We start from the raw sequence: 15,067 nt of genomic DNA on the forward strand, positions 1-15,067 counted from the left end.
ACACTCCTCATTTCTCATCGAACCGCACTACGGCGCCAACCCAGTGCCCAGTGGCCACTGAGGAATGTTAAACTGCTAATTCTACTCGCGAGTGCACTTTGAAATCCACTCGCACTAGACGTGTGATTAAAATAGTTATAGGATGATCAGATCCATTCATCAGTCTACGGTCCACAATTTTTACTAATTTGAAAAAATAAAACCTATATTGGTATTAGGTGGGCCCCATTGGTTCAAAAAGAAATTAACGGTTTAGAAAATTTGAACAATGGCGCAATTTCTTTGTGCATGCTTGTCTGACACGATGATATTTACATCCATAGAATCTTAATAGTTAGGATTTTCTGATGAGCCGTTTCATTCAACACACGTGCGACTCTTCCCACGTGTTGGCGAGTGCACTTTCATAGTGAATAGAGAGAGAAGCTTAGAAAGATTCGTGTGAGAGAGAAACGCTTCTGTCGTCAAAAGTCAGCTCTTTCTTTTTCTTATCTGATACAGAAAATGCCAGAGTGAGAGAGATTTTCCTTTTCTGTAGTGTGTTTTTCTACTGTTCTTGATTTGAAACTACTACAATCTTCTCTTTTTTATTCAAAGGAAACGGACAAAAGAGGCCTCAGAGTCCTTTTAGTTTGGAATTTGGAGAAGACTGATTTGAAAGAAAAAAAAAAAATTTGAGAAGAAGGTGTCGGTTGCTTCACTTGTAAGTAATTTTCAGTGCCTTTGGGTTTTGGGTTTTAGAGGCTCTTTTTGGGATTGGGGATGGGTTTTTTCAAATGGGTTTTGCTCTTTTGAGGAGAAATGTAGAATATGGTATAACAGATTGGGTTTTTGTTTTGAGCTTTGATCTGATTTGGGTTTTTAGTCAGTGTAGAATATAGTGTGGAAGATTGGATTTTGGAATGGGTTACTGTTTTGGGCTTTGATTTGATGTGGGTTTTTTTTCTCTGTTTTAAGGGATTGTGTGAATTATTGTGTGGAAGATTGGATGTGGATTGATCTGGGTTTTTGTTCGTTTGTGGAGTAGTTCATTTTGTAGTGTGGAAGATTGGATTTTGGATTGTTGGTTTCTTGTTTCAGGCATTGATTTGATTTGGGTTTTTGGGGTGGAGGAGAGAAAAAAGCAGTGGGATTTGTTTTGGGGTTTTGAATTTGATAATGGGGTGGCTTTGTTTCATGATTTCCTTCAGATGGGTGTTCTTGGTTTCTCTTGTTCTTGCCACATTGCTGCCCAGCACTGTGGGCCAGGTCTGCGATCCAAGGGATTCTCGTGCATTGCTTGAATTCTCTGGAAACCTCACGGGCGGATCGATTAAATCAGATTGGTCAGATGAGTCGGTTTGCTGTAATTGGATCGGCGTCTTTTGTGGGAATCCACATGGGTCGGCCGTGAAGCGGGTGACCAAGTTGGTCTTGCATGATCGAGGCCTGAAAGGGATCATATCAAGTTCATTGGGTCGGTTGGATCAGCTCAAATTGCTTGATCTTTCGCTCAATCTTCTCGAAGGCAAAGTTCCTGGGGAGCTCTCGAATTTGTGGCAGCTGGAGTTTCTTGATCTCAGTTACAATATGTTGGCAGGACCCATTTTGAAGGTCGATGGTCTGAATTCCATCCGGTCGATTAATATATCAAGCAATTTCTTCAATGGAAGCCTGCTTCAACTTGGGGTTTTTCCCCATCTCGCCATTCTGAATGTAAGCAACAATTCCTTCACTGGGCCTGTCAATACTAGTATCTGCATTGCCTCAAATGCGATTCAGGTTTTGGATTTCTCTGCAAACCATTTCTCGGGTCCACTCTCCAATGAAGCTCTAGCAAATTGCAGTACATCTCTGCAAGAACTGTATCTGAATTCAAATTCACTTTCGGGTCGTCTTCCAGACTCTCTGTTCGAATTATCATCTTTGGAGCAGCTCTCAATCTCCGCCAATCATTTCTCCGGTGAGCTAAGCGACAGAGTAAGCGAGCTTTCCAAACTTAAAACCTTAATTCTTTTTGATAACAAGCTCTCAGGCCCCCTTCCAAACGTATTTGGAAATCTCACGAAACTAGAACAGTTCACCGCACATTCGAATTCATTCTCCGGCCCATTGCCTTCTTCTCTGTCATTCTGTTCGATGCTTCAGGTTCTCGACCTTCGCAACAATTCTCTATTGGGTGAGATTGATCTTGATTTCACCAAAATGGGGCGCCTCAGTAGCCTTGATCTTGCTACTAACCGTTTCATGGGCCCTCTTCCTCCTACTCTATCCAATTGCCGGGAACTGAAAACCTTAAGTCTTGCTAAGAACGAGTTATCCGGCCAAATCCCCCAGAATTTCGAAAACCTCACTTCTCTTTCATTTCTCTCATTATCAAACAACAGCTTCCAAAACATATCAGGGGCATTGAGCATACTGCAGAAGTGTGGAAATCTCACTACTCTCATCCTGACCAAGAACTTCCATGAAGAAGAAATTCCAAACGATGTCGATGGGTTCAAGAGTTTGATGATTTTTGCAGTTGGAAACTGTGCTCTCGGTGGCCAAATCCCCATGTGGTTATTGAACTGCACGAAACTGCAAGTCCTGGACTTATCTTGGAATCACTTGAGCGGAACCATCCCCCCATGGCTTGGAGATTTCGAGAATCTGTTCTACTTGGACATCTCGAACAATTCGCTAACAGGAGAAATACCCAAAAGCTTGACGCGGCTGAAGAGCCTCCTTTCTCCTAATACTACCGCTGCGGCAGCCTCGATCTGTATACCACTCTACGTAAAACGCAACCAAAGTGCAAACGGCCTTCAGTACAACCAGGTGTCGAATTTTCCGCCATCGTTATACCTGAGCAACAACAGAATCAATGGTACCATTTGGCCCGAGTTTGGACAGTTGAAGGCGCTCCATGTCTTGGATTTGAGCCAGAACAACATCACCGGGACCATCCCGGATGGCATTTCGGATATGGAGAATTTGGAATTCTTGGATCTTTCATGCAACGAACTCTACGGATCCATCCCCCCATCTTTGAATAAGCTTACCTTTTTATCAAGGTTCAGTGTCGCTAATAATCACTTGTGGGGCCAGGTTCCCAGTGGTGGGCAGTTCTTCAGCTTCTCGAACTCAAGTTTTGAAGGGAACCCAGGATTGTGTGGGACGCCATTTTCTCCTTGTGGGAGATCTGATGTTATGGGACTGAAGCCTGATATCATTCCCGGCCCAGACAGTAAAATTGGAAGAAGCAGCATCCTTGGAATAACGATCAGTATCGGAGTGGGGATTGCAGTTCTTTTGGCAGTTGTCCTTCTTAACATGTCAAGAAAGGACGTAGGAGATCCGATCTACGATGGGGATGAGGAAACCGGTGGGCCACGCAGATTGTCTGAAGCGCTTGGATCGAAGTTGGTCCTCTTCCAGTATTCAGAAGGTAAGGAGCTAACAATAGGCGATGTCTTAAAATCTACAAACAATTTCGACCAGGCGAACATAATTGGGTGCGGGGGGTTTGGCCTGGTGTACAAAGCCAATTTCCCAGACGGCACAAAGGCGGCGATCAAGAGGCTATCGGGCGACTGCTGTCAGATGGAACGCGAGTTCCGGGCAGAAGTGGAGGCACTCTCAAGAGCTCAGCACAAGAACCTTGTTTCTCTACAAGGGTATTGCAGGCATGGAACAGACAGGTTGCTGATCTACTCGTACATGGAGAATGGGAGCTTGGATTACTGGCTTCATGAGAGGGTCGATGGCGGGTCATTGCTGAGGTGGGATGTGCGGCTGAAGATAGCTCAGGGGGCGGCGAGGGGGCTGGCGTACTTGCACAGAGTCTGTAAACCGAATATCGTTCACCGTGATGTGAAATCAAGCAACATTCTCTTAGATGAATGGTTCGAAGCTCATTTGGCTGATTTTGGCCTATCAAGGCTCCTCTGTCCCTACGACACCCACGTGACAACTGATCTGGTCGGGACCTTGGGGTACATCCCTCCTGAATACAGTCAGACGTTGATGGCCACATTCAAGGGCGATGTTTATAGCTTTGGGGTGGTGTTGCTGGAGCTTTTGACGGGGCGGCGGCCCGTAGATGTGTGCAAAGCAAAAGGGTGTCGTGACTTGGTTTCGTGGGTGCTTCAGAAGAAGTCTGAGAAGATAGAGGAACAGATTTTTGACCCCTTGATATGGAATAAGATTTGGGAGAAGCAGCTCCTAGAAGTACTCGAAACCGCATGCAAATGCATAAGTCAGGATCCGAGGAACAGGCCCTCTATTGAACAGGTGGCTCTGTGGCTTGATAGGGTCGGAGCTGATGCTGAATAGTTCAAATGATGCGTTCCCGCCATGCTGCAGTCCTTTGAAGTCAAGCCAAAGGAGAATGCCAGTAATGCCCATTTGGGAGGATAAAAGATTGTGAAAGGAACCATGCTCTTCTAACATTTGTATATGGTCGGAGCAGATCAAGGCGTGTAATATCTTTTCGCAAGGAGATTCAATGACGAGAAATCCAAGATGCAAAGAGAGAGTCATAACCAGAGAATGTAATCAGAAGTCATGAAAAAGTTGGTTTTTGTTGATTCTGCTGTATACATGATGAAAACTATGTATATCTAAGCCGTTTGGCCTTTCATCCAATTTGAAATTATAGAAGTTAATTTACCAACAGCCTACACTGATGATTTTTCTGGTTAAACAACTATAGATTTTGAGGTATTACACAGTGCTCTGCCATTTCTATTTTTTCAGTTTGTACAGATGGGGCCCATAGTTCAATGATCCCAGCCACAAATATTATGGGCCATGTAGTGCACAGCTCATGCATAAAAATCACTGTTGGAAAAATCCTAACATTTAAATAGGTGGTCCAACAGAGTCACTTGAGGAAGAAAACTCAGCAATGATTCACATTCAACCTAGAAAAGGCCAAATATTCCATATAGCTAGGATCTTCCAATCTGAGGATCCTTCCATGTGTGGCCCATCCAGTGTAAGACCCATCTATCAAAAGTTTGGATTACTGAACCATGGACTCAACTTGTTCAAACTGATTCACCTGAATGTACTGTACACACTCAGCTTGAGCATTGTATAATACCTCAAACATTTAGGAACCATCTGATAATCGACTAAAAGTAGATATGAGCTCACCACATTAAACCATCTTTGCATCTTACAATTAATTTGAATCTCGCAGCCCATCAATCAAAACATTGCCTTCATAGAGAGAGAGAGAGAGAGAGAGAGAGAGAGAGAGAGAAGAAAAAAGAAAAAATACAACAAAAAATAACTCCTGATGAGAAAACTCTCCTTGCTCAACTTCAAAAAGATTAAAAAGCAGAATCTGATCAGAGCAAAACCTAGTCTCTAAAACAAAATCAAAGCCTAATAGTTACAGTTAATGACAAGTTTAATAACCAACAGCACCATGGCATGGAGAGAGAGTGAGAGTCCCTGTGGAGGGTCAGTCTGTCAATAGAGAGAGAGGTTTGATCACCCCCAAAATAAGAACCATGTATGGACAACACGACAACACTTTTTTTACAAAAGAACTACTAAATTACTTTTTTTTTCTTTCACAAGAACTTACATTACCAGAAAGGTCCTTTTTATACATACCACATTTTCATGTACACCATTTTGGAAAATATCAAAATTTATCTACAAAGTCCCACCATTTGTCTCCCAGCTTAGGCTCATACCTAGAAATGTAGGGAGAAAAGGACCACCAACAAAAACAGCGGAGATGAAGTCCATTGCTTGCTTCCTCTTGTCATCGTCTCTTCTTGCTTGAAGTAGAATCCTTTTGTGAAGGCAACAATTCCAACTCAACAGCCTTTCGCTTCAATGAAGAAGAAACCGTTTCTTCAGAGGGGAATGCAGCTGACAGGAATAGCCCATCTTCAACAAAAAGCTGCAAATTTTCTTTCATCAGCAGAAAATCAACTGCATCCTCCTTGAACCCATATACAAAACCCATCTGGATTATCCTGCAAAGATCTTCGATCATGCCAGGGCTTTCATGCAGCAGTCCTTCAGCGACTGCTTGAGCAAAACCAGTAGCAAATTCTACACTTCGATCATCCCAGCCCTGACTATGAACAAGCATCCTATGGGAATCTTTGTCCCATACAACCATCCTACGTGTTTGGACATCTAATCTCTTTTCCCCATATACTAAACTGATATCAACAGTTAATTCTCCTGTCTTGAAAACCACAAGATCAATAAGAGCTTGTGCAGCCTTGTGCCTCTCTCTTACTGGCATACTGATTCGAGGACCCGCAAGGAAACCCAATATAGTTTTAATCAGTCTTCTTGCAATCAACCCATCCCTCGTTTCAACCCTCTCAAGGCTATCATGATTAGAGAAAGAACTCGGACCGAATTGCACATACTTGGAAATTTTCTGCACTCCAAGACTGCTGTAAACCTCATACAATTTACTTAGATCAATGGTCTGTAAGATGGACTGTGGGTACCAAACAAATAGACTACTGTTTTCGCTAGCTTCCATAAAAAATTTCTTCAGTTGTAGGTCACCTGGGATAAAGAGCTTGTCCTTCTCCACTAACCGAATTCCATCGCCAAAGGCAGTGCAGGAGGGCAGCTTGGTTATTTTCTCTTTGAGAATCCCTTCCGTCTTCAGGTTCCAATTTTCAAGTACATGAGTCCAAAAAGTGCAACACTTGGCCAAACTCACTTCACGTTGACCATTTAATTCCCAATCGTTCCACAGGTTGACATAGTCATCGATCGAGGGAACCATTGCAACACCAAAAGCCGAGGAGAAAATCGGAAGCAAGTCACTTTTGTAATCTTTATCAAGAACATGCAACCGCAAACCAAAAAGACCATCCCTGTCATGAATCACACAAGCCTTTGAACTCACCCACTCTCCACCTCTGCGAGGTCGGACGGGAATCCATACCTGAGTTGTAGATTTATCCAGTGATTTTGGTTTCCACCCAAACTTGTTGAGGAAACTATAGATTCTTAATATACGGCGATTCCAAGAATTTAACAGTAGACCCTCCGAAATTAGCTCGCATACATCCTCTGCATTGACCTTCACGCCAATTGCTTTCAATGGGTCCCGGTAGAAAGAAATGTCGTCCCCGTAGAATTTTTCATCAATGAAAGGCCCATCTTTGGGACTTAGAATGGATTTCCAGTCTAGATCAAATAGAAGAGACTCCTCAGCAGACCTGTAACCCATGTGCGTCTTCAACCATTTAGATTCCCTTGCATTTTTGAGAAAATCTTCAGGTAAAGACCGATCGGATGATTTTTCTAACAGATATCCAATACATTCAAGTAGAGAGAGGGTACTTTCTCGCTCTATGAGTCCTGGTTCTTTTGGCAGATTTAGACCTCTCGCTACAAAATCACACCCGTTCTTGAGATCAACCACAACACCCATCCTTTCCAACTCATTTCTTTAACCATAGATACCAATGCCGTAGAACGGATCGTCGATGAGAGGAAGATCTGTTAGACACCTCACATACCTTGTATATCTTGTTACCTTGTATATCTTATTTCTATAGGTAGGAGATACTGCGTTTACTTCTTTCCTTGTATAGATGGTTGTAATCTCTATATATTCAACCCCATTGGGTTGTCTCAAATATACAGAAAATCTTCTGCATCTCTCAGTTTTCATGGTATCAGAGCGAGGTTGATCCGAAACCGTCCCTGCGTCGTCCGTTCATCACCTCTGCTGCGTCTGGCAAGTGCCTCTACTTATCCGACCGCCCCTGCGTCGTCCGACCGCCCCTGCTGCATCGTCCGGCCATCCCTGCTGCGTTCGGACATTGTTCCTGCTCATCCGACCTCCCCTGCGTCGTCCGGCTGTCCCTGTTGCGTCATCCTGTGACCCTTCTGCTTCAGATATGCTCGTCCGACCCTGCTGCGTCGTTCGGTCGTCCCCACTCGCCTCTGCTCACCTCTGCGCCTCTGTCCCTGTGCTCCTCTGCTCATCCCTGCTCGTCCGACTAGCCATTGCTCGTCCGGCAGCCCCTGCTCGGCCTCTGCTCGTCCAAATCCAGGTTCAGATCCAACACACTCTGCTCGTCCAGATCCTGTTCGGCCAGATTCAACCTCTGCTCATCCAGATCCAGATCCCTTGCTGTACAGTACATCCAAGATTCAACCTCTGCTCATCCAGATCCAGATCCCTTGCTGTACGGTACATCCAAGATTCAACCTCTGCTCATCCAGATCCAGATCCCTTGCTGTACGGTACATCTGAAACTTTCTTCTGTGTATTCCATTACTTCAGATCAATCAATGGATAAGGACTCATCACGTACAGAAGCCCCACGTTGTAGTTTTGATGGTACCAACTATTCTCTATGAGCCATCCATTTTAAAAACTTCCTCAAGGGTCGTGGTTTGTGGGGACTACTGGATGGATCTGTTACTATCCCCACAGATGCCGCCAAATTAGATGATTGGGAAATAAACAATGGACGGATTATTACCTGGATTCTCGATTCGGTCGATCGGTCCATTGCTGTTGGACTCACGCCTCATCGCACTGCTAAGGCGATGTGGGAACATCTCCAGTCGATTTATCAACAGAGTAATGCAGCCCGGTTATACCGTCTGGAACAGGATCTTGTTACCCTTACTCAGGGTAACCATAGTATTCAATCATTTTACTCCAAAATTGGGAAATAAACAATGGACGGATTATTACCTGGATTCTCGATTCGGTCGATCGGTCCATTGCTGTTAGACTCACGCCTCATCGCACTGCTAAGGCGATGTGGGAACATCTCCAGTCGATTTATCAACAGAGTAATGCGGCCCAGTTATACCATCTGGAACAGGATCTTGTTACCCTTACTCAGGGTAACGACAGTATTCAATCATTTTACGCCAAAATTGTCACAATTTGGACAGAGATGACTATGATGGATCCAACATTTCCTCATGACTTTAAAATATTCCAGACTATGCGAGAGAGTGCGCAAGTTCATCAATTTCTTATGAAGCTACGTCCGGAATTTGAGCATTGTCGGGCTGCTCTCTTGAACCGTAACCCTACTCCTTCATTGAATTCGGTTATTAATGATTTATTGGCTGAGGAACAACGACTGAAAGTTCTCTCAACTCCGAGCTCATCTGATATGGTGCTTGCTGTGTCCACAACTCCACCAACACGTGGTTCTAGTTCCTCTCCCTTGACTTGTCGCGGGTGCAACAAGGTGGGACATGTTGTCGCTCAATGCAAGGAATGGTGTGCTTATTGTCGACGGACTGGTCATGGTATTCAGGACTGCCGTACACGAGCTTATGCATCTTCTTTCAGCCGTGGACGTGGTGGCCGTGGTCGTGGCCGTGGTCGTGCTCTTTCTGCTACGGCTGCCACTATTTCTTCTGAGACATCTGTTAGTGAGTCTGCATCTACTACTTCTACTGAAGGTCTTTCATCTCCATTGACTCCTGCGATGCTCCAACAAATTGTTCAGGCCCTTTCTGCCGCCGGTATGTCAGGTATATCCCCATCTTTTACATGGTTCTTCGATTCGGGTGCTTCCAATCATATAACCGGTGATGTAACCCATCTTCGTGACATTCGTCCTTATACCGACAATCAGGCTATTTCTACTACGGATGGCACCAGACTACCTATTCAGTCCGCTGGATTACTGACTTTCTCTCCTTCTGCCCATCGCCAGTTCACTCTTCGTGATGTGTTTCATGTCCCTAACCTTTCCTCCAATTTAATTTCAGTTGGTCAACTCACTTCCAATAACTGCTTAGTCATATTTCTTCCCAACTGTTGTTTTGTGCAGGATCTGGCAACGGGGAAGGTACTTGGGAAGGGTAGGCGGCATGGTCGTCTATACGTGCTTGATTTTGATCAATCTGTCACCCCGGCTCGTTGTTTCTTTTCTCCATCTTCATCAGATATTACTTCAGCAAATAAAATGTGGAAACTGTGGCACTTTCGCCTGGGTCATCCACATTCGGATCGGTTACTTCAGTTAATTTCATCTGGCATGTTAGGGAATATTTCTCTTAATAAAAATGATTTGGATTATTCTTGTTCTTCCTGTTGTCTTTCAAAAAGTAAATGTATTCCTTTTTCTTTAAGTACTACAAAAACATCTTCTATGTTTGAACTTGTGCATACAAATGTCTGGGGTCCATCACCAATTATGTCCCTCTCTGGGTTACGATACTATGTTATATTTATTGATGATTTCACACGGTACACTTGGATTTACTTTCTGCAATCAAAGTCACAGGTTTTTGAAAAATTCAAGTTATTTCACTCTATAGTAGAGACTCAGTTTCGGGTTCCAGTTCAAACTCTCGGCTCTGACTCAGGGGGGGAATTTCTCTCTACCGAATTTCGTACCTTTCTTCAAGGTCATGGGATTATTCATCAGACCACCTGTTCTGATACTCCACAACAAAATGGGGTGGCTGAACGAAAAAATCGTCATATTGTTGAAACTGCCAACACTTTGATGACTGCTATGAGTGTTCCTCGTTCTTTCTGGGCGGAAGCCATGTTACATTCAATCTACTTGGTTAACCGGATGCCAACCAAAGTTCTGAATGGTAAATCTCCCTACTTTGTTCTCACCGGCTTACCTCCTGCATATTCCACACTTTGTGTGTTTGGTTGTATTTGTTATGTTCACCTGGCTTCACGTGAACGTAATAGACTATCTCCAAAATCGGTCAAATGTATGTACTTGGGATTTGGGGAAACTCAAAAAGGTTTTCGATGTTATGATCCTGTTTCTCGTCGTGTTCGGGTTTCACGACATGTTATTTTTCTTGATCATATTGCCTTTCATTCATCTCTTCCTCCTCCGCACACTCCAAACTCTTCTGGTCTAACCACTTTTCCTGAAATTCCGTTTGCCTCGAGTACTCTCCCTCGTCCATTGCAGGTATACTCACGTCGACCACGTACAGATCTACCACCTATTACTCAACCCGAACCAACTGTACCTGTTGTGGATCCTGAACCTACCTCGATACGTCGTTCTGCTCGTGAACATCGAGCGCCTGATCACTTGATATGCTCTATGTCTGCCATGAATGCTACTCTGGATATTGTCTCTATTCCTACTTCATATTCTCAGGCAGTCACTCATGATTGTTGGAAGAAGGCTATGGCAGAAGAACTTGCAGCATTGGATGATAACCATACGTGGGAGATTGTCCCTCGACCCACTGACCAACAGCTAATTGGTAGCAAATGGATTTATTCTGTAAAGCTCAAGTCTGATGGATTATTGGATCAATACAAGGCTCGACTTGTCGCCCAGGGATACAAACAGGAATACGGAATTGATTACGATGAGACTTTCGCTCCTGTGGCCAAGATGAAAACTGTTTGTACTCTTCTGGCTATATCTTCTGTTCGCTCATGGCCACTCTCTCAGATGGATGTGAAAAATGCCTTTCTTCATGGAAACCTCCAAGAAACCGTATATTTGAAACCTCCTCCTGGCTCTTTAATTCTTGACAATAAGGTATGCCGCCTAAAGAAAGCCCTGTATGGCCTCAAACAGGCACCGCGGACATGGTTCCAACGCTTTCACAATGTGGTTACGGGTGCTGGCTTCACTCAAAGTGGTCATGACCCATCCTTATTTTTGCGCACCACTGCTCACGGCATTGTTATTGTTCTGGTTTATGTTGATGACTTCCTACTGACTGGTAGCGATGCTACTGGCATTTCGGCTTTAAAGGAAGTTCTGCAATCATCATTTAAGATGAAAGACCTCGGCCATCTTACATATTTTCTTGGACTTGAATTTTCACGTTCCAATCGTGGGATTCTGCTCAGCCAGCGTAAATATACTAAGGATCTTCTCACCTTAGCATCACTGACGGATCAGAAGATGGTTCAGACTCCTTTAGAACTTAACGTTCACTATGGTCGTGATGATGGTGATCTACTTGCACAGCCCGATTTATACCGCCGTCTGGTTGGGAGTCTGGTTTACTTAACTATGACTCGCCTTGATATTGTCTATGCTGTCCAAGTCATCAGTCAGTTTGTTTCTGCTCCTCGGACTCTTCACATGACTGCGGTGTTGCGCATCCTACGGTACCTTCGTGAAACTCTAGATCGATCTCTGTTCTTCTCCTCCACGGCGACTCTAGACCTTCGTGCTTATTCGGATGCTGATTGGGCCGGATGCGCTCCCACGCGAAGATCTACCACTGACTACTGTGTTTTTCTCGGCACTTCTCTCATCTCTTGGAAGTGTAAGAAGCAGGCCACTGTTTCCAAATCGAGTACAGAAGCCGAGTATCGGGCGATGTCCGCTGCGTGTAGTGAGCTTGTCTGGTTACGTGGACTTATTTCAGACTTGAGCATTCCTCTACCGAATCCTACTCCACTCCATGTCGATAATCTCAGTGCCATACAGATCGCCTCTAACCCAGTTTTTCATGAACGAATGAAGCATATTGAAGTTGACTGTCACTTTATTCGTGAGAAATTTCAGTCTGGGCTCATTTCTCTTCCACATGTGGCATCCCATGATCAGATTGCTGACATTCTCACCAAATCCCTCACGTCTACACGTCACTCATTTCTTGTTGGCAAACTATTACTTGTCGATGACCAGCATTAGTTTGAGGGGGGATGTTAGACACCTCACATACCTTGTATATCTTGTTACCTTGTATATCTTATTTCTATAGGTAGGAGATACTGCGTTTACTTCTTTCCTTGTATAGATGGTTGTAATCCCTATATATTCAACCCCATTGGGTTGTCTCAAATATACAGAAAATCTTCTGCATCTCTCAGTTTTCAAGATCAACATATTGAGAGATCGTTCCCCATTTCACATCAAACAGAACTGATTCTGGTGGAGATTTGAAGCCGTGTCGAGTCTTCAACCAGCTCTCCCCAAACAAAAAGGACCTGAATGTTGACAATAATGAAGGCACTGTTTCTTTCATATTCTTAGTGCAAGTCAGCAGTGAGAGAACATTAGCACTAGTTAGACCACCAGAAGATGAGACTAACTTGAACTGAATGACAACTTTCTTGATTGAACTTTCGAAATCTAGGACCACCCCAATTGCCTTCAGTTCAGCGATGAATGAGCAAATTTCATTACCATAAAAGGATTCATCAATAAGGGGAACTTCCACCACATTCAATAAAAGTCCATATTCAGAGTTAGGAAGAAAAGATGAAGAAGGAGACTTAAATCCTAAGCTTGTTTTCAACCAAGGTTCACAGCTGATCTTTTCAATTAAACCAGCAGCCAAAGGACCCAAATTTCGGAGGCACCTTAGTATCAGCAGAACACTTTCTCTAGTTACAGTAGATAGAGCTTCGGGAAATGTGAAATTATCTGCAGTCAATTTATACACCTCTTCCATGTCCATCACAACTCCCAACAACTTGAGCTCAGCAGTATAGCAACCAAAAGTGGTTCCGTAGAATGTTTCATCGATGACAGGAAGGTTTGTAATTTGTAAAAGAGCTCCTGTAATAGATGGAAGGAAAACCGACCCAAATGGAGCTACATACCCTTTAGAGCTCTTCATCCATTCCCCCTTTCTCAAAGTTCTCAAAAATTCATCATAGAGTTTTTCTCCCTTCTTTAAGTATCTAATAAACTCCAGCAGTAAAATTCCATGTTCGCTAGTAATTCTTGATGAAGCAAGAGATGTAACATGGTCGATTATTAGTCTGCATACATCCATCGACTCAAACCTCACCCCAATCAATTTCAGCTCATCTGCATACAATCTAATCTTCGTCCCATAAAACTGCTCATCTATAACTGAGAAGCCCCAGAGAACATTACCCATTTGCAAGAAAACATATTCCCCCTCGTCATGAAAAAGAAAGCAATGATTTGGTGAATTGAAGCCAGAGCAGGTTTTCATCCATTTCCCAACTCTTATGCGCTCGATGAACATTGCAGGCATCTCCACTTTGTTAAACTGCAAAGTCCGGATCCATTCAAGTAGCAAAAATGCCTGATCTACTCGTAGTTGTGAGGAAGCCACCGGCAATGCCAGATACGGAGGACATAGTTCCAGCAAGTCCTTGGCTTTCATATACTTGGTTAGAAATTTGATTAGATCTTCCTTCGGCGTATGCTCCCCGGCAAAAGTACCGCTTTCAGTATATGCCTCCCCTAAATCAATGTACTTCTTTTCTACAAATGGATTGCAACCCATCAGCTTCACCCACTTACTTCCAGATGCAGGAACAAGAGTTTCAGTCCTTTCATCACATATTTGGTCATGCCCAGCAATTATGGGCATGGATTCACGGACACTGTAGACCTCAGATTCAGTAACAAAATTCTTCAAGTGGGAGTGATACAGAAAATGAGTGAGTGATTTCAGAAGTTTTGGGTCACCTGTTTCCCTTGCAAATTCCTGAACCAGATAAATATATTCATAGACAGTAGCAGATACCACGCCTGCATCACCAGAAAGCCAAGCAAACAAGTGTCTTCTACTAACATGGCTTACAAGAGCCATCTGATTGGAAACGGATAAGAAATACAGATTACCCGGACATCCGAACTCTATGTTCCACTTATTGATCCAGGCATGCTGTTGAGAGTCCAAAGCATAACAAACATTTTCTACCTGTTTAACATAACGGACATCACCAAACATCCACTTCCGCTCTGCAGTAATGTATCTGCTAAGAGGGATGCTTCTTACATCAATAGTGCCAAGAATTTTCCAGTTAATAGCAATAAAGTAAAGTAGCTCCATGTAAACATCTGAAGGAGCAAGAGATGTGAGTTTGCAGTCTTCGATGCACTTCACATACCATTTACATTCAGATTCTGCAGGTACCACTTCAAGAAAATCCAGAGCCATATTGTATCGTATGAGGTCAAGGGAAGAATGCAAAACATGCTTCCCCACAGAGGAAATACTCTATGCCTTCTTCCTTCGCCTGATCAAGGATTTTGCGGAAAGCAGGCAGGAGTCTCCTTGCTTTGGTAGGCCTACAGAAGACCTGTTTGTCATCAGAAAAAGATTCATAACGCACAATATGCTGGTTTTTCAGCATGGTTCTGATGGTCTTTCTGACATTGTCGAGTTCTGCAACAAAGGATGC

General features: G+C 43.6%; 2 protein-coding genes across 2 annotated transcripts; one reads left to right on the forward strand and one right to left on the reverse strand.

Moving 5' to 3' along the window:
- Positions 1 to 468: 468 nt before the first annotated feature.
- LOC131239496 (phytosulfokine receptor 2) lies at positions 469 to 4,630 on the forward strand. Its single transcript, XM_058237223.1, has one exon. It carries the CDS (start codon positions 1,159 to 1,161, stop codon positions 4,294 to 4,296), a length of 3,138 nt encoding a protein of 1,045 aa, XP_058093206.1. The 5' UTR covers positions 469 to 1,158; the 3' UTR covers positions 4,297 to 4,630.
- Positions 4,631 to 12,765: 8,135 nt separating this feature from the next.
- LOC131238803 (uncharacterized) lies at positions 12,766 to 14,823 on the reverse strand. Its single transcript, XM_058236401.1, has one exon. The coding sequence runs from the start codon at positions 14,821 to 14,823 to the stop codon at positions 12,766 to 12,768; it is 2,058 nt and encodes a 685-aa protein (XP_058092384.1).
- Positions 14,824 to 15,067: the final 244 nt, after the last annotated feature.

This window comes from Magnolia sinica, chromosome 3 (assembly GCF_029962835.1).
Source record: "Magnolia sinica isolate HGM2019 chromosome 3, MsV1, whole genome shotgun sequence".
NCBI lineage: Eukaryota > Viridiplantae > Streptophyta > Magnoliopsida > Magnoliales > Magnoliaceae > Magnolia > Magnolia sinica.